General features: G+C 52.2%; 1 protein-coding gene across 1 annotated transcript; it reads right to left on the bottom strand.

The window, feature by feature from the left end:
• Nucleotides 1-6640: 6640 nt before the first annotated feature.
• Nucleotides 6641-23766, bottom strand: LOC102461380 (uncharacterized). The gene is made up of 9 exons (XM_075913102.2): nucleotides 22921-23766; nucleotides 19345-19440; nucleotides 18563-18793; nucleotides 18231-18253; nucleotides 17421-17533; nucleotides 14614-14673; nucleotides 12759-12959; nucleotides 9933-10046; nucleotides 6641-9637 (listed from the first exon to the last, which is right to left on the bottom strand). The coding sequence occupies exons 1-9, from the start codon at nucleotides 23287-23289 to the stop codon at nucleotides 8631-8633; spliced, it is 2214 nt and encodes a 737-aa protein (XP_075769217.2). The 5' UTR covers nucleotides 23290-23766; the 3' UTR covers nucleotides 6641-8630.
• Nucleotides 23767-24213: the final 447 nt, after the last annotated feature.

The raw sequence follows: 24213 nt of genomic DNA, 5'->3' as shown, positions 1-24213 counted from the left end.
AGAAGGGCTCTGGCCTGTTCTCTGCAAAATGCTCAGCCTGTTTCATTTTCTGCAGGAACGAGTGGTCCCCTACTCCAGAGGCCCCTTCCTACTCGGCCTCCCACAAAGCCGGGGTGAAAAGTTGCTAGACCCAAGCCCTCCTGGGCCAGGCCATGGCACAGGTAGCAGGATTCACTTCCATCTTCTCCTGCCTGTGCCCTGGTGCTGAGGGGCCATACCCTTTCCTGCTGCCCCAACTCTTATTCCCACAATGCACTTTGTGCAGGGGCAATTGGTCTTTGTGCCAAGGTGCGTGGCTGGGAGCCAGGACTCGGGACCCTTCTCCCTCTCCCCGGCTCACACTGTCTGGCTGCCTCCAGCACAGGCTGAGCTCAGGGGCCAGGTGGGTGACCTGCCCTGCAGCTGTGATGGCATTAAGCCCTTCCCACCCGCCTGCTCAGGCTGGAGATGGAGCTCCAGGGGGCATCAGACACCCAGCAAGAGGAACAAAACTCTCTTTGTTGAACCTCAGTGCATGGAACCCAAAGCACCCGAACCTTGTAACAATCAGCTGAGCCCCAGCAAGTCCCACTGAGATTTAAACTCAGATGGCAGGATTCAGAGTCCTGAGTGCTGCCCTTTACACCATGGGACCTGTGGGGTGAAAGTGGAGTGGGCATCTCTGATTCTCAGCTCTCAGGCTGGTCTCTGCTCTCCTGGCTCCCTCCAGCTGCTTCATCTCCCAGGACTCCTTGTCCTGCCCCAGCTCTGCTGCTTTCAGGGCAAATTCCTTGTTAGGACCAGTCACACTCTGGGGTCAGTGAGGGTCCCTCCCACCTGAGATGTGAGGTCACACAAAAGCCTTGTTTCCTGCTCCGTTCCCAACACTGGATGCAAACTCATGGTTGCTCTGGGGGTGTAACAAGTGCCCCCTTAAAAAGCTCATTACTGTTACTGTTGTTTCTGTGGTGTAGTGGTTATCACATTTATCTAACAAGCAAAAGGTCCCTGGTTCAGAGACACAGAGTGTCCTCTTATTGCGGTTTCCCCTGGGTGCCCACACGGCAGTGCCAGCGTCGGCCCTGTGGTACAGGGCTGGGCTGCACGTGTGCTGGCTTTCAGGAGCATGTGGGAGACAGCTAAACAGGTTAGGCTGAGATTGGAGGAGGCAGGACTGGGGCTGAGACTTCTCAGTGATGCCTTGCCTGAGACCAGGTGGTTCCTGCCACACAGTCCAGTGCCAACCCTGGAAGTGCCACTGCTGTAGCTGCGCACCTTTGGGGCAGCGTGGCTGTTGCCTTTGATGCAAGGGGACATAAAGCCACATAATGTCCCGCCTCATCCCCAGACCCCAGCCACCCCGTTCCCCTTGCTTTCTTCCCATGCAGAACCCCCCACTTCCTTTTACACCTTCCCTTGTTCCTGCTCCCCCACTCTGCTCCTTCATCCATGTTCCTTCTGCACCCTTTCTCCTGGCTTCACACGGCTCCTTGGCGCTTCTTAAGCCAGGCCCTGCAAGGATCCACCAGGGCAGGAACCAGACCTTGGAGCTCGGCTTGCACCGGATCTGGTAGTTTCCTACCACATCTCACCTGAGAAGAGGTGACTTGTTCTCCTTCCTTCTGACCTTACATCTCCATTCCCTTCAAAGGTCTCCACTGCCTCAGGACCTGCCTCCTCGGGGTGCTGCCCCTCTGCCACTGGGCTGGGAGCGGGAGACTCCACAGTCCCTGCACTTGGGCTGAGAAGTCCCACGGGGACTCATCTGTTGATGGGTTAGTCAGCCCGATGGCCAGCCAGATCCATTCCGTAGCACTGCCCGAGGGGGAGCTTTACAAGTTCCCAGAGTCCATTGATATTTTCTGGGACTCTGTGTAGGGGATTGGGCTTGGCCATCTTTTCCACGGGAAATGCCTCTTCTTTGGAACAGCAACTCCCAGGAGTTCATGGAACTTCTTCTTCTCAGCTTGGGAAAGGGACGACTCAGGGGCAATGGGACAGAGTTTTATGAAATGATGACAGGGGGGCAGAAAGCTAAGAATTTTTTTTCTTTTACTCGAGATCCCGGGTGAGAGAATGAAACTGGTAAGTAACCAAATTAAAAATAAAACCAGAACGAATCATTTTTGCACCCAGTGTAACTCCTGGCCAGAAGATGTTGTGAAGGTGAAGTCTACAAGAAGGTGCAAAACAGAACTGGATAATTTAATGCAGGAAAGGTCAATCAATGGCATTTAACCAGGATGGACAGGGCAGGTGTCCCTAGCTGGTATATTCTAGAAGCTGGAAATGAGCGACAGGAGGGGTCACTTAACAACTGTCTTTTCTGAGGATTCCCACTGGGCAATGGAATCGGCTGCTGTCGTGAGACAGGATCCTGGGCTAGTTGGACGACTGGCATGACCCAGTCTGGCAGTTCTGATGTTCTGTTTGGTTTCTGTTCTTGTCCCCTCTGCACAAAGGAAAACAGAGCCTCGTCCTGAAGGGGACAGAAAATGGCCTGTGAAAGGCTAGTGTAGGTAAGGAAAGAGGCTTATTTATGTTTCCCTGATGGTCTAGTGGCTAGGATTCAGCATTTTCATTACTAAGGCCTGGGTTTGATTACCAGTCAGGGAAACCAGCCTCAGTTTTCACATGACCACTGCCCACTCATTCATCTTACCTCATTGTTACAGCAGCTGTGACCCAAGAGGTTCACTCAGGGCCCCTTTCCCACCTCTCCCTCACTGCCAAAACAGCACCTGCCATTTTCACAAGCCCTTCAGAAGAGGCAGAGCTGGGTGATTCAAACTGCCCCTCCCCTCTCCCATGTGGGCAGCCCTGCAGGAAGCTCTGTGGCACACACAGCACTAGCCCAGCACAGTGTCAGGTCGGTGCAAGATCCATTGGTTCAGTTTGGTTGTTGAAGGAGACAACACAGAACTGGCTCCAGCCCCCACTCAGTAACCTGGGGAAATGACCCACCAGGCCTGGGCCCCTTGAAGAGGCAACGATTCCCCACTGGCCAGGGCAGAGCCTCCCTCTCACACAGTCATGGAGCCTTCTCCCCCTGGTCCTGCCTCCCCCTTCACTCAGCTCTCACTGCTCGGTGCTGCCAGGGAGGGGCCTCACTGCGAGAGCCGCCTGGGCAGGTTCCTGCCGCAGAGACACGTCCCAGAGCAAGACGGATGCTCAGACCGACACTGAGTGTTGCTCAGCGCTGGGGTGAGACAGGGAAGGGCAAAAGGGTCTAACGGCACCTGCAGCCTTTCAGAACAGCCACCACCCCTATCCTCAAGTACGAGCCTTTCCCTCTGCCTCTGCTGGGCACTGCCTGGACTCAGGCCTCCCCAGTGCCAGCCTAAGGGCTCTGGAGAGGACATGGCAGCTTTGTAGGCAGAGTCCGGAGCCCCTGGCTGGGCAGGGCTCATTAAGCAGCTTTGGGGCTGGGCTGCTGCACAGCTTAGAGCAGGGGTGGGCAAAGACTTTTGATGGGGAACCACTCCCAGGGCTGTACTTTTCCATGCTATTAGTGGAGGAGGTGGGGGTCTGGGATGCAGGTTGGTGCAGACAGGAGTTTGGGGCAGAGGACTGGGGTGCAGGAATGGTTGCAGGGTGTTGGGTTGTGACCTGGGGTAGGGGGTTGGGGTGCAGGATCTGGGAGGGGTGTGGGTTCAGGAGAGGGGCAGAGGGTTTGGTTTACATGGGGTACCAGTGGGCTGAGGGAAGGGAGGGACTGGGGTGCCAGAGGCAGGCTCTGGCTGGGAGACTCACCTGGCTCACTCCGGGCCAGCAGCCCAGCACATTTCTCAGGCAGCCTGTCGGCCCTGTCCCCACACAAGCTGCAGGGGCCACGTGGGTCGGTGAATAAGAGCCTGAGTGGAGGGCGGATGGCCAGAAACAAGCCAATAGGATTGTGCTAGGAACAGGGACACTTAACTGCCCAGCAGTCCCTGTTCTCAGCAGCTTGCGGGGGGTGGGGGGGGGCAAGTAGGGAGTGTCTTGATAGGCTGAATCCAGCCCACTGGCCTGTATTGCCCAGGCCTGGCTTAGAGGGAACCTTGGCTCTGGGCTGTGGGGGAGGGACACTGTGGAAAGGCCAGTCTTGCCTTCCTGGGCAGGGCATGACGACATCCATTTTGTGCGGCCCGGCTGCCAAACATCCCAGACAGAGAATGAACAGCTTGCCAGGGCTGCTGAAAGTAGCTCAGCTGGGATAAAGTTAGACTGAAATTCTAACGGTTTCTGGTTCAACCCCAGGGGTTGGCATGTGTTTATACGTGGCAGGGCCTTTTCTTCTCTTTCTAAGATACTCCCATATTTGATCATTATAGCACCTTTCTGACCACAGCTTGGAAATGGCAAATCATGTTCATGTGATTCGCCCTGGTCCCTCCCAGCCCTTCCTGAGAGTTGCTGCTGCCTTGGCTAACGCCCACCCAGAGCTGGCCCTAGATACAGGCACAAGGGCTGTGGCTCTGGGTTATGTGCTGGTAAGGCTGGCTGTATTTGGATAGTCTCCTGTGACCTTACCTGCTGCCAGCCAGCTAAGCAGCAGGGGAGGACAGAGAAACTCACTCACTAGTCTCATCTGGACACTGCAGGCAGCAAGAATTTGGGTCATTAGGTCAGTGGATTGGTGTCAATGGGTGCAAGAGATGAGCCTCTTCTCCTGCCACTGGGGAAGGTGGCTGGGCAGGCAGACCCAGGATCCAAGTCCCTTTCAGCCCCCAGGAGGAGGGAGCTGAGAGAGAGAAAGGAAGGGGGTGGCCAGAGCCCTCTCCCACGAGGTTGGGGCTGCATGGGGTCTGTGTCTGCTGCTCCCTCCTCCCACCAGGACTCCTGCCTGCTCCTTGCAAGCTGCTCAGCCTGGTTCTTGTTCTGGCCTCCCAGCCCAGAGCAGGCAGCTAAAGGAGAACAGAGCAGCCTGCAAGGCCCAGCAAGGTGACTGAACACAGCACCCTGAAGTTATTAGCACCAAACTCAAATCAGCTGAGGTTGCCACCCCCCCCAGCAAAGAGTCACTAGTGGGATTTTTAGAAAAGAGCCAGCAGCAGCTGCAGGGATGCTGTGGGCTCTGGAATGAGCTGGGTGGCCTAGAACAAGCACCTAATGGCAGGGGATTTAGCTCAAGGGGCAGAGTATTTGCTTTGCATGAAAGAGGCAGTGGAATTGATCCCCATATTCTACAGGGGCCTCCTAACTGGTTTTCACTGGCAGAGCCAGCCAGAGGGCCAAGCTTTTGCCGTGGCCCCCTCCCTCTTCCTTCCTGCTCTCAAAGACAGACAGACCTTGTGTGAGGTCAGCAACGAAGCAGCCAATGCCCCACCCCCAGGGTACTGGCACCCCTCAACCACCACTCTGCCTCCCTGGGGCCTGTCTCCACTGCAGAGCACAGAGGGCTTTTTAGAGCGAGTTTGGGGCTGTGAGTGTTTCTCTGCTTCTAATTTGTGGGGGAGAAGCCTCTTGGGGCAACATCTCCTGCCCCCCTGGAGTGGGAGGTGTAAGGGAACTTGACAGGGGCCTGGCCCTGCTTTCCTGCCCCTTTCTCACACTCATCACAGAGCATCAGCAGCTGCCCCGGTGCTGGTGGGGGGGCCTTTTCTCAGCGGTTGGCAGCCAGAGGGTGGGGAATAGCCCGGCTAGGGGTCTCTGTGGCTCCACCCATGCTTAGGTCTGGCCCTGCCCCCCTCTTGCCCTGCCTCGGTTGCTCTGTGGCTTTTGAGCCTTCCCTTGGAGCTGTCAGCACCAGCCTCCCTGCTCAAGGTGCCCAGGGGAGGAAAGGGAATCTGGGCTCCAGCCTGGGGCACTTCCTGTCTCCTGCTTTCCCCCTGTCTCCAGCCTGGCTTTGGGTCTCTTTCCTGTCAGCCCCAGTGGGGCAAGGGGAAAAGCAGAGGGGCGGGTGCAAGGGCCACACTTGGGGGGGGCATCAGGTGATGCCACAGGAAAAGCTCCGTTGGCCTGGCTGGAACATGGCGCCACTTGAGCATGTTGTTAGTACCAACGTGCCCCCCTGGGCAGTCTGAGCAAGGAGCCAGGGACGGTCCCTGCAAACCTGGGGCCATTGGCCAAGGCTGCTGCTCTTGTGTCTGTGCTGGGATCCCCTGGGCCTCAGGAGCACTAGAGATGTCGGGCAGCTCTGTCCTCCCAGCCTGGGACTGTCTGTTTGGGCAACGCTCTCACACACCCACTGGCCCCTCCCCTCCTAGGACAGGGCTCCTGCCGTTCCTTGGTTACTCAGCCTAGAAGTTGGGCCTATCCCAAGTACAGGCCAGGTAGCAGGAGCTGCACTTACCTGGGCACCAAGGGGAGCCGCAATAAGAGCAGACCCCACCCTGTTCCTGCTTGGCTTTGAACCAGGGGCCTTTTGCATGTTAAGCAAACGACTACACCACAGAAACATGCTTAAGTCCGTTTTTTTCTGTACATAAACTTGCACAAATATTCTGATACTAATTTTTTGACCAAGGTCTGGGGGAAGAGGCAGAGCAAGAGCAGGGAACACGACCCTCCCCCACCCCAATACTTCCTTTACCTTTGCTCCCAACGGGGGCAGAGTGTGTGTGTGTGTGTGTGTGCACGCGTGCCAGATTTCAGTTACCAATCTGCCTGCAGGCATCAGGTGATCAAGCTGAGGCCACAAGATCATTAAGGGAGGAGATGATGGAACACACCATGTGTATAAGTTTTAAAGCTTTATTAACAAAGTAATAAAACAACAGCAGAGAGTGATGGGTGCTTCCCATGTCACTCAGAGGAAGGAAGGAAGCGTTAGTGCCCACGCCCTAACCCGCTTTCATACTCACACACTCGCTACCTGAGGCTGGCCAGGCCTGGGTGTAATGAAAGAAGAAAAGGGGGAAGGGTGGACAGGAGTTCAGTCCTGTGCGCACAAGTCGTCCAAAGTCCTCTGTGATCTCTGAATTGCTCCAGCTCTCAGGAGGGTTTTAAGTCCTGAGCTCTACCTCAGGATCTCAAAAGGAAAATCTGCAGGTTATCTGAAGGATAAAATAGATGGCAAATGACTAGAGAAATGTTCTGTGCCCTGTTCATATTTACGTGATTAAACCATGTCAAGGAGAACAATTCTCTGTGACCTGCTATAGTCTTGTCGCTTGTGAAGGCATCAATCAAATCACTAGTGTTGATTGTGCCGATGACTATTTCTCTCCCCGTGGAAGTTATTTCTGTCAATCTCTCTCACACATGCACAACTTTCTTAATGGATGTTGATTATTTTCTATTCATGCTAAATCAATATGAAATTGATGACAAATGAAAGGGACTTTTCTGTGATTCACAGGGGTCAAAAGAATGAAGATATTACAAGAAATAATCTAATTGTTGGTTATACGTCCTATATACAGCATAGTAATGTGGAAAAAGAGCTGGATGAAATTTTCTGGTGATATCCCTAAATTCATATGCTGAATGTCATTAACTTGCAACTACAGAATGAGCTTTAGAGTCAATGGTGAGGGACAGTGCATTAATTTTTTACAAATTACTCCACTTTGGATTAGACTGTAAGGAAAGTGCAGGGGTTGGGATGAAGGGAACACTGCAGAAGTTGGGGGCAAAGAGGGCACAATGCAGGGTTGGTGGTAAAAGGTGCACAGGGTGGGGATGCAGCAGATGGGGAACTCATGGATGCAGGAACAGTGGAGCAAGGCTGGGTGGGAATAAGACAGTGTCAAGCTGGGAAGTTTTCAGGGTGCATGAGAGCAGGGTCATGAACCATATTCATCATTTGTTTCAGTATTTTTCTTCCATAATTTAAACTGCATGCATGTGCATGCACACACACACACACACACACACACACACACACACACACAGAGGGCTAGACGATCCCAGCGAAAACCACTTGCCATCCCCGCACCCCACATGTGCAAGACCTGCACTGCGCATGCAAGGACCGCTGGTGAACAGGGCAACTGACTGAAATCTAAGCGTATTTGTCGAGCCCTGTGTGTGTGTGTGTGTGTGTGTGTGTGTGTGTGTGTGTGTATAAATAAAATAGGTGTGTGCATGTGCAAAAATTCTCAGTAACTCATGTGCATCACAGTGGCACACATCCAAACAAGCGCACAGAATGTCACTCTTTGTGCTCAAGAAAAAAACTTGCTCCTCTCATGGGTGGAAAATCTTAAGAGGGAATACTGGTTGAGGGCTCCAGCTGGGGGTGTTATCTCAAAGATGGAGGGGACTGACATGTAGGTCACAGAAAGGCTACATTGAGGAGAGAAGAATCCCCAGAGTGCCCCCAGCTTAGGTGCTACTGTGAAGGAGGAGGAGGAAGAAACACCTCTTCCTGACATGGTAGCTCTGGGGCTGGGGTCGGGGCCAGGGCCATGGGATAGCCAACTGTCCTCTGACCACAGCACGTCTGGGCCAGGTTTGAGACCACTGGATAGAGGTATCTCTCCTCACCAAAGCCCTATAAGCTTGTATAATATTCTGCACCACAGCCACCTGGCCAAACAGCTTAAGGGAACTCAGGTTATAGGTTTCTTCCCTCCATGGGTCCTCTGAAGGCTAACAAGATTTGAGTTCTGACTGAAGCTTTTCCCCACAGTTAGAGCAGCTGAATGGTTCTCTCTCCTCTGTGGGTTGTCTTATGTTTAACAAAGCGTGACCTGTGTTTGAAGCCTTTTCTGCACTCAGAGCTGTTAAAAGGTGACTCTGGTATGTACTGTCTGATAGCTAGTAACACAGGAGCACCGACTGAAGCTTTTCCCACAGTCAGAGCAATTTAAAGGTTTCTCCCCTGTGTGGCCCCTCCTATGGGTAACAAGGTTTGACTTCTGACTGAAGCTTTTCCTACAGACAGAGCAATTGAAAGGTTTCTCTCCTGTGTGAGTCATCCTATGGATAACAAGGTGTGAGCTTCTACGGAAGCTTTTCCCACAGTCAGAACAGCTGAAGGGCTTCTCTCCTGTGTGGGTCCTCCTATGACTAACAAGGCCTGAGCTTCTACTGAAGTTTTTCCCACAGTCAGAGCAATTGAAAGGTTTCTCTCCTGTGTGGCTCCTCCTATGAATAACAAGGTCTGAACCTCTACTGAAGCTTTTCCCACAGTCAGAGCAGCTAAAGGGTTTCTCCCCTGTGTGGCTCCTCCTATGGGTAACAAGGTGTGAGCTGCTACTGTAGCTTTTCCCACAGTCAGAGCAGCTGAAGGGTTTTTCCCCTGTGTGGCTCCTCCTATGGGTAACAAGGTGTGAGCTGCTTCTGAAGTTTTTCCCACAATCAGAGCACTTATGAGGTGTGTCTCTGGGTTGTATTTTTTGATGGTTCGTAAAGTGTGAGAGCTCACTGAAGCTTTTCCCAGAGTCAGAGCACTTGAAGGGCTTCTCTCCTGTGTGGGCTCTTTGATGTTCAATAAGAGTTTCACAATCACTACAAGTGCAGGGTGACTGTTGATGGGGGATTTCCTGTTGAATGGTTTCTGTGTTTCTTTTCTGCCTTCTGCTCCTGTGACTGGAGTTACCCTGTCCCCCTCCTGGATGGTTTCCCTGCTGCCTTTCTAGGGTTAGCTGACTCTCACAGCTCTCTCCTTCTTCACGTATCTGGAAAACATGCCCTTCAGATCTTCCCAATAATATCTCACATGGAGCCACTTCCTCCCATTCTTCCTGCTGAAGACTCTTCTCATGCTTCTCAGTCAGCATGCCATCACCTGTTGGGATAGAGAAATAATACAGACGGGAATTAGTGTCTATGATGAACTGAAAGGAAACTCTGAAAGAGGAATAGAAAAAGGGACACACTCAAATAATGGTTAAATTATCATAAACTGAGTTCATCCTCCTTTACAACCCTTCCACAAAGGAGAGAACGCAGCCTTTCCCCACCCAGTGCACTGACTGGAGTTGAAGACAGGCTGATGAGTCACACTTCATGAAAACACACAAGTTACATCTGCTATAAGGAGACAGAAATTGGTTTCTGAGTCAGTTTAACTGATTGCTCACCTGTGTGGGTGTTGCTGATGCTCTCTCCCTCCTCACAGTTCTGGGGATCTGGGACCCACAACTCCCCCTCTCGCTCCACCCAGGAGGTTACATCAGTTTGAGAGACTGGAAATCCTGTTTGGAGAGCAATAAACCAAGTGCTGATCTTGTTCATTAAAGTCTGTGCCATTACTGCTTCCAGAGCCAGGATCCGAGTCACCCACCCAGAGAGGCTCCTTTCCCCACTTTGCAGAGACTGGGCTCTGGCTGCTAGAAGAGCCCAGGCCACACTCAGCTGCATTAAAGGTACATCACCTTCCCCCACCCTACCCTGGGAATGGTCCAGCTTATTCCCCAGGGGAACTGAATGCTCTGCTGCACTCTCTAGGATAAAACTCAGTCCCCCTCACAGCCTGTTCCATTCCCCCACCATCCTGGGGCCGGTCAGAAACACACTGCTCAGAAGGGGAGCTCTAGTAAGGGCGTGCAGGTCTGATGCCAAGGTCCCCAGGGCAAGTTCAGACTGCAGCTGCCACATGGCAGGTCACTAGGACTTGGAGAGGAAGGACCCAGCAAAGCTCTAGCTCCCCAAGGCTCCGCCCAAAAAGCTCCTGGCTGGCAGGGCTGGGCTTCCCCTGATCTGTGGCTCAGATGCTCTCCTTGGGCCAGAAGGAGGCAGAGGAAGTTGCCTGAGCATCTAAGTGAATCCTTGGCTGGTTGCTTCAAGTCCTGCCTATGTGCCACACTCCTGATACCAATTGCCTGTGTTTGGTTGGGCCCTGCCAGCGCCCACAACAACTGCCATTCCTGAGGCTGCCCAGGGTGGCGCTGGGCTTCTGTTGGGGGAAACCAGGGCGGAGTTGGGCCGTGCTGCTTCTCTGGTGCTGTTGGCTGTTGCTCAGCTCCCCCTCTGCAGCCTCGATTCTACTCTGCCAGTAGTAGCCTTTGTGTGGTTTCCTAGTCTGGTTCTTGCGGTGAGCCTGGCCTTTGATTTGGTGTCCCTCCAGGGCTGCATAGAATCTATCACCTTTACACCTTGTGAGCGTGTGCCCCTCAGCTTCAGCCCAACCCCTTCTTGGAACTTCATTTAGTGTTCAGAAGATCCACCTGTGATGTGACCATGGAGATCATTGTGCTACCGCTGTCACACAACTGCAAGAAACCTTGTGCGAAGTGTGCTGAGTGCCATATCAATGGGAATGTTCTGATGTGATGACTATGATTATCTTGTTTATGTCCATTAATTTTGAACTAGAACAGGCTGGGTTTTGGCAGAATGGTGGGGCAGTGGGTACCAACTAACCAGGAAAGCACATTCCTGAGCAGGAGGAGGCTAATCAACACACAGATCTCTGTAGCAGCTGCAAACACAGTCCTAAGACATGGCTCAGAAAGACACTGACCCTTGTGCACAAGAGCGGAATGAGGGAATAATGGATATGGATGTTTTGTTTGAACGAACAGACAGGAGGCTAACAGGTAGAACACATGGAACACAACATGCATCTTGTTTGTGTCAATGTATGAGAGAAGAAGTCACAGGAGGAGCATGATACTGGCTGAGGGGCAGCATTCTCACTGCTGACTGAGCTCGTACCGTTTTTGGGTTGGGACAAGTCGCGCTATACCTGTGCCTGAGGAACTGGGACACTAGCACCCTGCTCCTTTTCACAATAAATTTGGCCAAGTGCCTTAGCCTGCGAATGGAGTCTGGGTCTTTCTTAGCGGCAATCCTGAGCTGTGCTGCATGGATAAGCCGCAAGCTTTGCCAGTGCTGCTGGCATCAGCTCTCCAGAAAGAGCCACCCTGAACAGCCTGCAACGCTCTGCGGCGCTAGCAACAATTTATATGGCACTGCAGTTGCTATGGGAAGCAAAATTATCAATCACAGCAGCACCTGGGAACTCTGGCGTAAATCAGGACCCCACTGTGCTATTGGGGTGCTCATATGGAGCTCAGCATCACCCCTCTTTAGTGCAAGTATCCTTCCCAGCACTGAGAAACAGGGACACTCTATAATAGCTATTAAAGAGAGAGGTGACTGCACAAAGATAGTCTAAGAGACTTGATCAAGGTCACACAGGAAGTCTGAGACGGGCAGAGAACTGAACACAGGTCTCCTGAGCACAAAGCCAGACATTCACACAGGACGAAAAAGTCCCTACACGAAGATATTTCACTCTAAAAAGACAAGACAAATGATGTGATTTATCACCACTGCACACAGAGGCAAGTGAGCCCCTAGAGAATGAAGCTGAACTTTTGAAAGGAACCCCAGCCTGTGCCTGAAATGCAAGGAGAGCTCTGCTCATGTTTCTCTACTACAGAGCTACCTGGGACAAAATACTCACAGAGCGTGAACTGCCTCATCCACCCTCCCTCAGCCCCAGCATCCAGCCCCTCCCACTGGCAAGAACAGCATGTCACAGAGATTAGCTACAGGCAGGGTAGGACTCTGGGAACCGCACCCTCCTTCCAGTGGCTGAGCACACTGCCACATGGGGACCCTGCAACCACTAACAGCAGCCATACCCAGACCTCTGGTACCTGCTGTTCCTGCCTGAGCCCTTCTACTCACACCTCTGGTCAAGGCATAAGATGGGCAAGATGAGGGGAAACGCAGTGAGACCTTAGTTGTGGGAAAAGCAGCACCATTGTTATATCTCTGAACCTGCTTTCCCTGGGAGGTGGTATGGAGGGGACAGTCTTTCACACAAGAGCCAGGATTATTATGGCAGATACTCCTGACATTGGGGGCAGAGGCAATGAATAACCCTGAACCAAACCCAACCCAGATGCTTCAGAGCCCACCCAGCTGCTGTTACCCAAGGGGACAGGAATCCTTACTCAGCCAGTTCACAGACTCATAATTCTCCTGCATCACATCTCTGTAGAGGGCTCTCTGGCCCGGATCCAGCAGAGCCCATTCCTCTTCAGAGAAATACACAGCCACCTCCTCGAAGCTCACCGGCTCCGCCACGGCCATTTCCTGTCCCTGGCTCTGCAGGTCAGGGGCTGAACTGCAGATAGACATGGGTGTTCTGCAGCCTGGCAGGGCAAGAAGGGGAATTAGAAACAATTCAGAAGGGGTTTTAATCCTTTCCATGCTCCCATTCTCCCCAGACTCTGTCCGCAATGACACATGTGTAAGACACTGCCATTGTGGGCAAAAGTTTTAGTCTAGATATTCCATAAACAGGCGTTAGATCCCAAATCCATATTCATTGCTGTCTGTACCTGGCTTGAGTTACAACATTATTGCGTATGCCACAATGGGATCTAGTTCTCAGCACCCAGTGTTTCTAATAACAAGCCACATATTCATCTGCCTGAACATGGACATAGGTTAAATGCAGGCTGCTGTATTTAAAACCCTTAGTCTTCATTCACAAATTTGCAGCACAAACTTTGCTCTCATCTCACAGAGACGTTACAAACCCTTTCCACAACAGAGAATCAGTGAAGTTAAGCATCTGAATGGTGGTGTTATTATTAAATACGTGTGCTTATTATTAAACACTTGTGCTGAGTGTTTGCAGGATGAGATCTTAAGATTCATGGGATCAGAAGATATCCTCAGTCATGCAGTCTGACCCCCTCAGTGGCACAAGCCATTACACTTAGTCCGGTTACCCAGGCACAAAGCTGTTTCCCCACAGTGTATTTTCTAGAAAGTCCCCCAGTGATTTGAAGACATTAAGAGAAGGGAGAATCTACCAGTTCTTTGTTCATTTGTTTCAGTAGCTAATCTGCTTCCCTAGCAAACATTTGTGCCTCTTTTCTAACTTAAAATAGTCTGGCTTCAGCTTTCACTTACTGGCTCTCACTGAGCCGTATCTACTCGATGGGGTGGGCAATACATTTTGATGGGGGGGCCAAATGGAAAGTGGCTGAGAGCAGCACTCTTCCATTACATTAATGCATGAAATGCAGGGTCTGGGATGAATGTTGGGAGAAGAAGGAAGCTTGGGATAACGGTTTGGGATGCAGAACAGACAGAGGGGTCTAGGAGGGAGTTTGGGTGAAGGAGGCAGGCTGTGATCTAGGACACTGGATTAGCAATCTACTCATTAGATATTTAAAGTAACTTTCATTTAGAGAAGTGACTTGGTGGACTAATAAGGGGCTGTGGGTTCCTGACCACAGAGAGCTCTTGCATATATAGCTCCACGAGGAGGACAGAGTTTGAGTATGCAGAGTGGGGAGCAGAGATTAGGAGGGGAAGGGAGAGATTGGGGTGTCAGAGGCAAGCTCTGGACAGACTTATCTGAATGACTCCTGGCCAGAGCCCAAACACCTTAAGCAGGCAGACTTAACAGCCCTTGGGGATCCAGCAGTTTTTTGCCTTGAATGAACTGATACAGTGGTAGCCAGGCAGCGCTCAGCCTTTAAGCCTATTTATTCTTTGAAACCAACCCCAGATTGAAACTGACTGAGCAGTGAAATCTGAGCCTGAAGGTGCCATCCGTTTTGTGCTTTAACTTCACCCCTTTAGCATCACAAACCCATAGACCAGTGTTTCTCCAAGTGTCCGCAGGTCCCCATGCAGCACCCCTGGGGCTCCTCACTGATCAGTGGGTGAGATTTAGGGCTGTGTGCACGGTGGTCGCTGGGTTTGTTTGGTAACTTCAATGACAATCCCATGAAGATGTTTTCACAGGAATTTTCTCATCGTTTAAAGAATTTCCACCTGCAAACTCACCTTGTCTGAAAGCTCCCAGAGATTTTCTTTTTGCTCTCTCCAGTGCAGAGGGCAGAGTGTCTGGTGGGGGAAGGGATAAGAGAGGTGAGATTCCAGGCCCTCGTCTTTATAATAATGTCCCCACTTTGAACTCTGCGTTTCAATTGTATCAGAGACCAGACAGAAACACACTCAGGTATTTAGTATGAAAGAGTCTGAAACTTTCATTTCCTCTCTCACTCGGGCACCTCCCAGCAATGGAGCCAATATCCCTGCAGCCTCACACCTGTCCTAGGAGAGACAAGCTGTAAATGAGATTTACTCTTCCCTCCTCACTTCCTCCCACTGCCTCTTATCATAACCTGGATGAAACAGCCCTATGGTGACCAAGTGACTGTGTTTGACCAGCTTGCTGGAGAGTGTGTGTGGCTGAGACCTGAAGGTTTCCAGTCTGATTCTGTGAAGGGAGCAGAGATCCATAAGTCTATCAGGCCAGTTCACCTAGGCCCTGTCGCTGGGAAGCAGTGGCCCACTTGGAAAACTAGATTGAAAGCAGGGTGCCAGGGTACTGTCTGGACAGATTGCTTGATGATTAGCTGTGGAAAGAAAATCCCATTGCCATTGTGAGCAGGGGAGGCACACCCAGCCAAGCCTTTGTCTTTGGAAGAGGGAGTTTTGAACTTAACCCCACATGGCATGGGGGAGGGGCAAGACTTGTGTTTGCCCAGGAAGGTTGTAACTTTTTAAATCTAAAAGGCCAGAATTGTCAATGTACGTAGGATGTGTTTGTTCTGGCTACTTATGTTAACTTTCATGAGCACTGTACTGCTGTTACTAAGAATTGTAACAATGTTCAATATGCATGATTTTGTACCAAAACCCTGGAAATTGTTAAGAAATGTACCCAAGGACACACTGTATCTTCAAAAGCCTTGTGACCCTGGTATTTCACTATTAATACTTGTAATTAGTGTTGGAGCTTCTCACCTGAGAAGGGGCATTCCAAAATTGATATTCTGTGTGGGAAGGGAAACTGAGGCACGACATCATTTTGTGCTAAGGGACCCATGTAAAGTGTCTAATGAAAGCTTGTTCACTGTTGATTCTATGTATGAGACGTGTGTACATGTGTGATATTTATATGTGAAGGTTCTCATTAACAATCTTACTCTCAACATTTTCTTCCATTCATTAATGTATCTTTAGAGTTTAGATTCTAAAGGATTGGCCCAGCGTGATCTTGTGGGTAAGCTCTAAAGTGAAAATTGTCTTGGAACTGTGGTTGAGTCCTTTGGACCAGGAGGATCTGTTTGGAGTTGGTGAGTGTGGGTTTTATAACCTCTCACCTGTGTGTGAGGCCTAAGTCTGGTGATGGCACCGGGAAGCTGGAGTGTCTAAGGGGTTTTGCTGGTGAGGCTTCCGGCTGACCGGAGAGGCAGCTGAAGTGCTCAGTGTAATTTGAGGGGTGCCTAGGGAAGGACCCCAGTTAAGGACGGTAAGTAGCCCTGGTTTTAAGCAATTCGCCCTGAGCTGACACCCTCAGTGGTGCCAAGACCTGGCCTGGTGTATGACAGTGGTGTATTTCGCAAGAGGCACAGAACCTGGTCAATTGAACTTTAGAACAAGACCCCACGCTATTCTAAATTTGATTTTGAGACTGAGAGTTTGATTGGTTAATGAGGCATTTCTGGACTCAATTACTTAGTATACTTTCTGTATATCTGTTATGGTACTCCATGGATATGGAAGCATTTGGTTACTTTTTATGTATTCAATAGTCTAGTCAAGAGGGCAATAATGTATTTACTATGTTTTATCTCAGACCTACAGGAAGAAATCACAGCCAATGTGGCCAGAGGCTGTCCAGCACTGTCAGTGATTTGGGGGGCATGTCATGATTATGAGGGTTAGTCAGCAGCCTGGGGATTAAGGGGTAAACTACACCTAGCCAGGTGGAGTGACCAATAGGAATGTAGGTGGGACTTTCATACTGGGACAAAGGAATTTGGGTTTTTTCCTTTTCCCTTTTGTCTCTCTGGGTGAGTCCTCTGCAGCTACAGAAAGGGACAAGCATGTCTCTCTCTCTCTCCAAGACACCATTCTTCATTTTCTGTAAGTAGGGTAAAGTTTAGGTAGTTTCATTAGGCTTTATTGTTTTAAGGGTAGGGTATGGGATCTGAGATCTGGCACTGTTTAAAGATGTTTGGGCTTTTCATTGTAACTAAGTTCTAGGCCCATGGAGTTTCTCCATGAGTATATTTTGTTACCTTCCTATCTAGTCATTATGCTTGCAACAGGAATATTGTTGTAATAATAAAAGATCTTTCTTTTCTTTTTATTAACCTGGCAGTGGTTAATTGTGTGCCCTGATTTTTATTTTAGGGGTGAGATTTCCCAAATGATCTTTCCCCTGATTTCTTTATCAACATTTGGGTGGTGGCAGCGGAAGTTTTATTCCCAAGATCTAGGTTTTTAAGATTTTGGGGGAAGTTTTATACCAAAGCCTAGTAGATAAGGCTTTGGGGTATACTTGCTGGCCCCCACTTCTGCATTTATCATGCCAGAGTGGGGAAGGAGCCATGACACACGTGGCCATCGCAGTAACTTTAGCCATTTTGATCTCTGAATGGGAGGTTCAGAGTTTGCAAACCCCTGGCTCTATCTGCAAGCACTTGGGTCTGTTCGCTCAGTGTCTCTAAGGACAGCAGAGTGATGGGGCCGTCATTCTTTGTGTGTGAATTGAGGGAGGGGAAGGTTGGCTTCAGAGGCCAGATTCAATGGTCTCAGATACTTGAACCACTTTCCCCTCATCCATCCCTTCTAGGTACCTTTGAACTCCCTCAGAGTCTCCAACAGTGCAATCGTTTTCTGGGAGAAACCTCTGACTTGTTCTTCTAGTTCAGGGGAAATCTCTGGCAGCTGGAACTGCCCCGTCTCACACCTGGACAGAAACAATTCCATGTGATTGTATTTAGTTTACTGCTAATAAGTTCTGGCTAGTGAGTCTCAGCTCTAACAGGCCTGGAGTTAGAATCCTCCAATTCTCCCAGCCTGAGAGCAGAGACAACACATTGCATGGCCGTGAAACCTTCCCCTGAAAGGTCCCATTGCTGTTCTTCACTTCTGTCCTGGGGAGACTGGCTGGGGGAGTAAAGGGGAATTGAGTCTTCATGGCCAACTTACTCCTTGGCCCAGGCGACGAGGGACAGGAGGTTCCCAGGTGAAGGGCTGAAGGAATCTGTCCACTAGGGACTAGACCGAGACACCAGATGCCCCCTCCCCAGCTCCTTCCACACAGGTCTCCAAACAGCCCTCAGGTGGGACAGACTCTTGGTCCCTGCTGCTCTGAGCTGACAGTGTCCAGTGCCCAGCAGTGACAGGCCCATGTTCCACCCTACAGTCCTGAAGCAGCCAGTCCCCAGGGAGCTGAGAGCTCTAGGAAACACCTGAGGTCAGACTGTGCCCTGAACGGGGAATTCCAGAGTCTCAAGTGCAAGGATGAGACCCTCAGAATTACATGTATCAGAGATATTCATATCTAACATCTGGCTGTAGAACCCTGGGGAGATGTGGTGCTAACATCTGTTCCAAGTCCTTTTCCTGCACTCTGCAATGTGAGGGGAGTGAGAGCCACGTACCTAATCAAGGTGCTTCTGATGTCCTAGAAAAAAAGACACAGAAAAGAAACTCAGCCCCATTGGACACACACAGGGGACCTCAGAGAAGTGATTTTGCAAACATGGGAAGAGAGGCCCTGCCCTGGCCTCAGGAACATGGATCCCCTGAGTAAATGGGGCTTTGCCATCTCTAATAGCTCTGTGCCTGTAACTCTACAAAGCCCAAGAGTCACTCGCATGGCAGCAATGCACAAGATGTTACACTAAGATCTGACAGCTGGACCCTAGCTCCTGTGATTCAGGAGCCTCCCTTCTCTGTGGGGGGAGCTGGGAAGTTTCTCCCTCAGTCTCACCTGCAGGAATTCACTTGTTGGCTTCTGACACGTCCCCTCCAGCTCACCGATCCCCTCACTGAGGCAGGAAATCTGCACAGAGAGTTTCCTGATAGTGTCAGTCTGGAACCTCCCAATCTCCCCATCTAACTTCTCCAGCTGGGCCAGCAGGAGTCGCTCTTGTTCCTCCAGGAACTGCTGCAGCTGCTGAAACTCAGCCACAATCATCTGCCTCTTGGCTTGGGTCCATTTCTGTGTGAAAACAGGAAAAGGGCTGGTGAGGGACATGGACAGACCCCAGGGCTCTTTCATGGGGAACAGTGCGCAGCAGCAAGAATTTCTTGGAAAAACCTAAAATGTGTGACATTTGGCTCTACTTTGTGGTCACTCAGCAGAGGCGTCTCTCCCAGCATCTCCTTTGACTCATGTCCCTCAGTCATGGGCAACATCTTCTGTCATTCATGGGCTCTGGTAATTCAGACCCAGAGCAGCATGAGGCAGGACTCAGCACCAGCCTAACAGAGATACCCAAAGAGGAAAAAGAAGTAAACATGTTAATGCACCAAGTGAGCAGACAGCCCTTCAGGGGACATTCAGCTCACTTGGGAAAGCCACAAAGTCTGGATATGAACTCATGCTGACATGGATGCTCAGGGCCTGTCTACACATGGATCTCACCCAGGAATCCATGATCTAGGAGAAACACAAACGAGTCCAACCTCACCAAGGCCACACAGGAGTCTGCCTCCTAACACAGCCCTCCCACTCCCAGTCCCTGCTGGTCCATAGCCACAAGCACCTACCAGATACTCCTGGCTTTTCCCTTCTGCTGTTGTTTTCCTTCTCAGCAGCTTTTCTCTCTCTTCCCTTAGAGCCTTCAAATGGGCCTCCAATTTTTCCTGGAGAAACAGATATGAGCACGAGGGCAAACCCCATCAGATGTTGGGAGCCCATTTATCTGCCTTTAAGAGAGTCCCAGTTTTGTGGAACTCTGCCCTTGTCCAGCAGGGACTCAGCCCTGGACGTGGGTTTGTCCATAGAAAAAGAGACAGGAGAAGACTGAGGGTATGTCTACACAGCAAAGTTAATTTGGAATCACAGCCTGGAGGGAGCCTACCATGCACCCCGGCACCCTGAGCCATCCCAGCAAGCTTGTCGCCAGTGTCGTCTGAGGCCAGGGAGGCCTCGACATGTGAGTGCCATCACTGTCCCCTTATGTGGGGAGAGGGGGGGAGGGGAGCCTAGGGACTGCGCGTGTGGTCCTTGCTGACCACAGATCATGCAGCAACCTGTGCATGTGCCACACAGGGGCCCTGGCCTGTTACCCACACGCATGTATGTATGAAGGCACATGACATGCTCCTGACCCCAGGGAGAGACACTGCCCAATGCCCTCTCCAGAAGCTCCCTCTACGCAGAGGCAGGGCACATCTCCCCTCCCCCCCACCACACTCCCGCACAATATACAGCACAGGGGCATGGGTGCAGTCCTGGGCCAGCTGACACTCCCGGGGACAGCAGGACATGATGGTGCGGCAACCTGCCGTCCTCACCTTGCAGAGCAGGGCAGGGTTTCACCCATTGTGTCCCCAAGGATAACTGAGCAGGTCTCTTGTTTCTCCACAGCTGCGAGTGCAGGGCGCACCAGCTGCAAGTGCAGGGCGCACCACCCCGCCCAGGACAGACTCCCGCACCCGGGGCCAGCAGGATGACCCGGCACCTGGAGGAGTACCACCGGCAGCACCTGCCAGTGGTCTGCTGCCAGGAGCGCTGGGTGGAGGAAGACCTGCAGCTGCAGCAGGAGGGCTTACAGGAGCTGCTGGAGCAGGGTCGTGCCATCCACGACAACCTGTAGACTCTGGTGCAGAGATTGGTGCTGGCTGCCGCTCCAGCCCCTGTGGCTGCCCCAGCTATCGCTCCTCCTCCCACTCCCACTGCTTCTTCCTCCCCCTCCACCTGTTCCCCCTCCCCCCTCTCGGGAACACCAAGGCAGTGCTGCGAGACAGGAGGGCTGGCAAGACCCTCAACCCTGAGGTTCTCCTCCCCCTTCTTCCCCTTGCCTTCCCCTTCCAGATCCTTCCTCCCAGGTGTCCCTCTCCCTCCTCCCCTCTCCAGCCTCCTTTCCCAACTCTCACCAGGGTTTTATCCCCCCCAGTTTTGTTAAATAAAGAGTTTTTGTTCATGAAAATACATGTATTTTATTGGACATCAGGAAGGGGGGTTAGGGAGGGGTAGAGCAGAAGGACATGAGGGAGGAATGAGGCACAAGCAGACCAGGGAGGCTCTGAGGGTGTGTCTAGACTACACAATTAGACAAATCGGCAGAGGGAAATGAAGCCGCGATTTTAATAATCGCTGCTTCATTTAAATTTAAATGGCTGCTCCGCTCTGCCGATCAGCTGTTTGTCGGCAGATCGGGACAGTCTGGACATGCCGCTGTTGACAAGGAAGGCTTTGTCGATCGGTGCAGGTAAACCTGGTTTCACGAGGCATACCTGCACCGATCAACAAAGGCTTCCCTGTCGACAGCGACGCGTTCAGACTGCCCCGATCTGCCGACAAACAGCTGATCGGCAGAGCGGAGCAGCCATTTAAATTTAAATGAAGCCGCGATTATTTAAATCGCGGCTTCATTTCCCTCTGCCGATCTGTCTAATCTACATGCCTCCGTTGACGGAGGCATGTAGTCTAGACACACCCTGAATGCTCCTCAGGGTGGATGCTCTCCTGCAGGGCCTCCTGGATACTGACAGCCCCCTGATGGATGTCCCGGATGGCAGCTTGCAGGAGGTGCAACCAGGCTGATAAGCAACGCATCCACAAGATGCACCCAAGTGCCCAGGGGCTGCTCTGGCTCCATGTTGCAGAGTGCCATGGTGTCTTGAGTGAGAGCAACCAGAGCACTCTGAGACACAAATGCTTTGCTGTCCCGCAGCAAGGCAGGAAATCAAGCAGGGACACCTGAGCATTGGCTGCCCGCGGGGGAGGGAAGGGGGGTTATGTGTATGTCCCCTTAAGCACAAGCCTCAGCCTCAGGCAACAGCCACACAAAGATACCCCTGACCTGGTTCCAGCCGGCCTTAAATCCGATTCTGTGTCTACTCAGCGTGGATGCAGTAGTTCAAATTAGCAAAACACTAATTTAAACTGCATTTGGTGTGTACATGCGTTAATTCAAGTTAGTTAATTCGAATTAAGCTAACTCAAATTAACGCTGTGGTGTAGACATACCCTGAGGATGCAGGAGGACACCTGCAAAGGTAGAGGACGAATCGGTGATGGCGCCTTCCTAAAGAATGATGCAGGTGGGGATTGGGGAGGTAAAAATGCTTAACAATACTAATCATGTAACCGATTACAATTTTATCAATGACAGTATTTTTTAACGTGCTAACAGGCAGGGCTGGTAGTGGAAATGGGCTCTCCTGGGATTGGGGAGTTCTCACAAGGTCTGCTGGGGGCAGCCACAATAACTGCTGGCCAATAGGAACTCCCAGCAGCTGCAGACTGACATTAGCTGCCAGAGGGAAGCAGGCACTGCTGGGACAGTGGGAAGTTTAACCGGTAACTGGCACCAATAAACATTAGCTCATCAGTTAACCAGTTTGAACTCTTGCTACAATCCAGTTGACTCCCAGTTCTGCCTGGCATGGACCTGCACTTCCTGAAGCCCTGCTATGGGTGGAGTGAAGGGGCTTGGGGTCCCACACAGCATTCAGCCCAGCAACCTCATCTAGTGCCAGCCGCTGAATCAGAGTTTAACCCTTCATGGAGAAGCTCAGGAGTTCAGCATCTTAGTGGGAAACCTCCTCTCCCTGCTGGGCCTGGGGCTTTATCAAGGCATCTTTCCCTCATAAGGGCCACACTTCATCACTTTTCAGTGATGCTGAGGGGCAGGGAGCTGGGTCCCTACCAGTTAGGGCAGGGACTTTCCCTTGCTGGGTGTTGTGCAGGGCCCAGATGCCAATGTGGGTCTATAAGGCAAATGCCAGATTATTAGTCCTGTTCCTCCAATCAGTAACAGCGTGTAACCTCCTCTTCCCTAGTCCCAAGACAGCTCACTGACCGAGTGGCCTGTAGCTCCTGTGATTTAAACCTCTCTGATTGTTAACACCTTCCCATGTGCAAACACCCCTCCTGTCACCAGTGAAGGTGGGTTTCAGGATTCAGAGCCTCAGAGAAACATTTCCCACATCAGGTATCTGTAAAGACTTGATGTAAGTTGCCACAAAGCCAGAGCATTTACTTTTTACAGCATCACTTGTACCATGAAGGCTTCACAGAGCTGTGCCACACCTGTGCCCGGTAACAGTCAGTGAAATTAGCCTGTAATTAAAACCCAACATTATTTCCCATTACCCTGGACAGCAATTCTGTACCTTGTACTCCTGGGCAGCTTCCTGTATAGGCGCCGTTTGATCCCAGGATCTGTCATACACCACACAGATGGGAGTTTGATTCTCTTCACAGAACAGCTTCAGAGCATCCTGGTGCTCCCCACACACCCCGTCCCATCTTGCTCTCTGTGCTGCCTGGAAACTCAGCGGTTTGGCTAGTTGGACCATTGTAGTCAGCTGCGAGTTGGGCCGGAGGGGTCCCTGCTGCTCAGTGTCTCTGCACCAACGGCTGAGGGGGACTTGGTAGAAATAGTGCCCACACTCCAGAGTGACAGGGGCTGTGAAATCCTCCAGACAGACGGGACGCGGCGCTTCCTCCCGGAGACTTTCCAGGGAGCGCTCTGCAGCCATGGCTGCCTCTGGGCTGGGCAGCCACTTCCCTGCGCTCAGCAATGGGGGGGCAGGTCCGGGGGGGGGTTAGGGTTAGGGTTGGGGGGGGGGCCTGAGGCACCAGCACTGAGGATAAAAAAAAATCAATATTAAAAACCAAAATAGCCCCCAAAGCTTCGCTCACCCCCCCCCTCCGTGGGGCCTCCCCATGGCCCCTCAGCCCCCTGCCCAGCGAGACCCCCCATCTCTGCGCCCCTCATGGCAGGGCCCCCCCCCCGCACACGCCGGGAGCATCAGGAGGCGCCGAGAGCCCGGGGAGAGGGGCCGACACGAGCGGGGTGAGTGTTTGTGACGCCACCGCAGAGGCGGAGGGGGGGGGCGAGGCCATTGCCCGGCCGGAGCCGCCTCCCCCCAGACCCCGCCCCCAGCGCGCCCCGATCCCCAGCGCCGGACCCAACCCCGCAGCGAGTAACGGCGCCAACGGCCCCTCCCAACAGCTCCCACCTCAGGGCGCGCGGCGCGGGGCCCGAGCACGGTCGGGAACACAGGGAATGGAGCGGGCGCGGTCAGACCGCGCATGCGCAGCGAGTCAATGGCTCAGACCGAGGGGCTCCCATCAGTGACGTTTCTTGCTCCGACCCTTGCTCTGAAGCCCGAGTGACAAAGGAACCCCCGGCTGGGCCGAGACACGCGGCACGTGCGGGGGGGCCGGGTCCTGGGCCGGGGCAGGCAGCTCTTGAGACCCCCTCCGCAAGCTCCCCTTCGACCGTGACCCCCCCTGCAGGCTCCCCACAACCTCCCCTGTGACCGTGACACCCCCTTGCGGGCCCCGCCGCAACCTCCACTGCGACCCTGACCCCCCCTGTGAGTCCCCCCAACCTCCTCTGCGACCGTGACACCCCCTGTGGGCCCCCCACAACCTCCCCTGCAACCGTGACACCCCCT

The sequence above is a fragment of the Pelodiscus sinensis genome, chromosome 19 (assembly GCF_052426305.1).
Source record: "Pelodiscus sinensis isolate ZL-2025 chromosome 19, ASM5242630v1, whole genome shotgun sequence".
Lineage (NCBI taxonomy): Eukaryota > Metazoa > Chordata > Testudines > Trionychidae > Pelodiscus > Pelodiscus sinensis.
This window is presented reverse-complemented; position numbering and strand designations above follow the sequence as displayed.

Excerpts from the sequence above, each read along its gene's own strand:
- LOC102461380 (XM_075913102.2), bottom strand. The coding sequence starts at position 23,289 with ATGGCTGCAGAGCGCTCCCTGGAAAGTCTCCGGGAGGAAGCGCCGCGT. Across the intron at positions 18,254-18,562 it reads CAACAAGTGAATTCCTGCAG|GACATCAGAAGCACCTTGAT; the intron begins GTGAGACTGAGG and ends CTTTTTTTCTAG. Across the intron at positions 9,638-9,932 it reads CATCAGCAACACCCACACAG|GTGATGGCATGCTGACTGAG; the intron begins GTGAGCAATCAG and ends CTATCCCAACAG.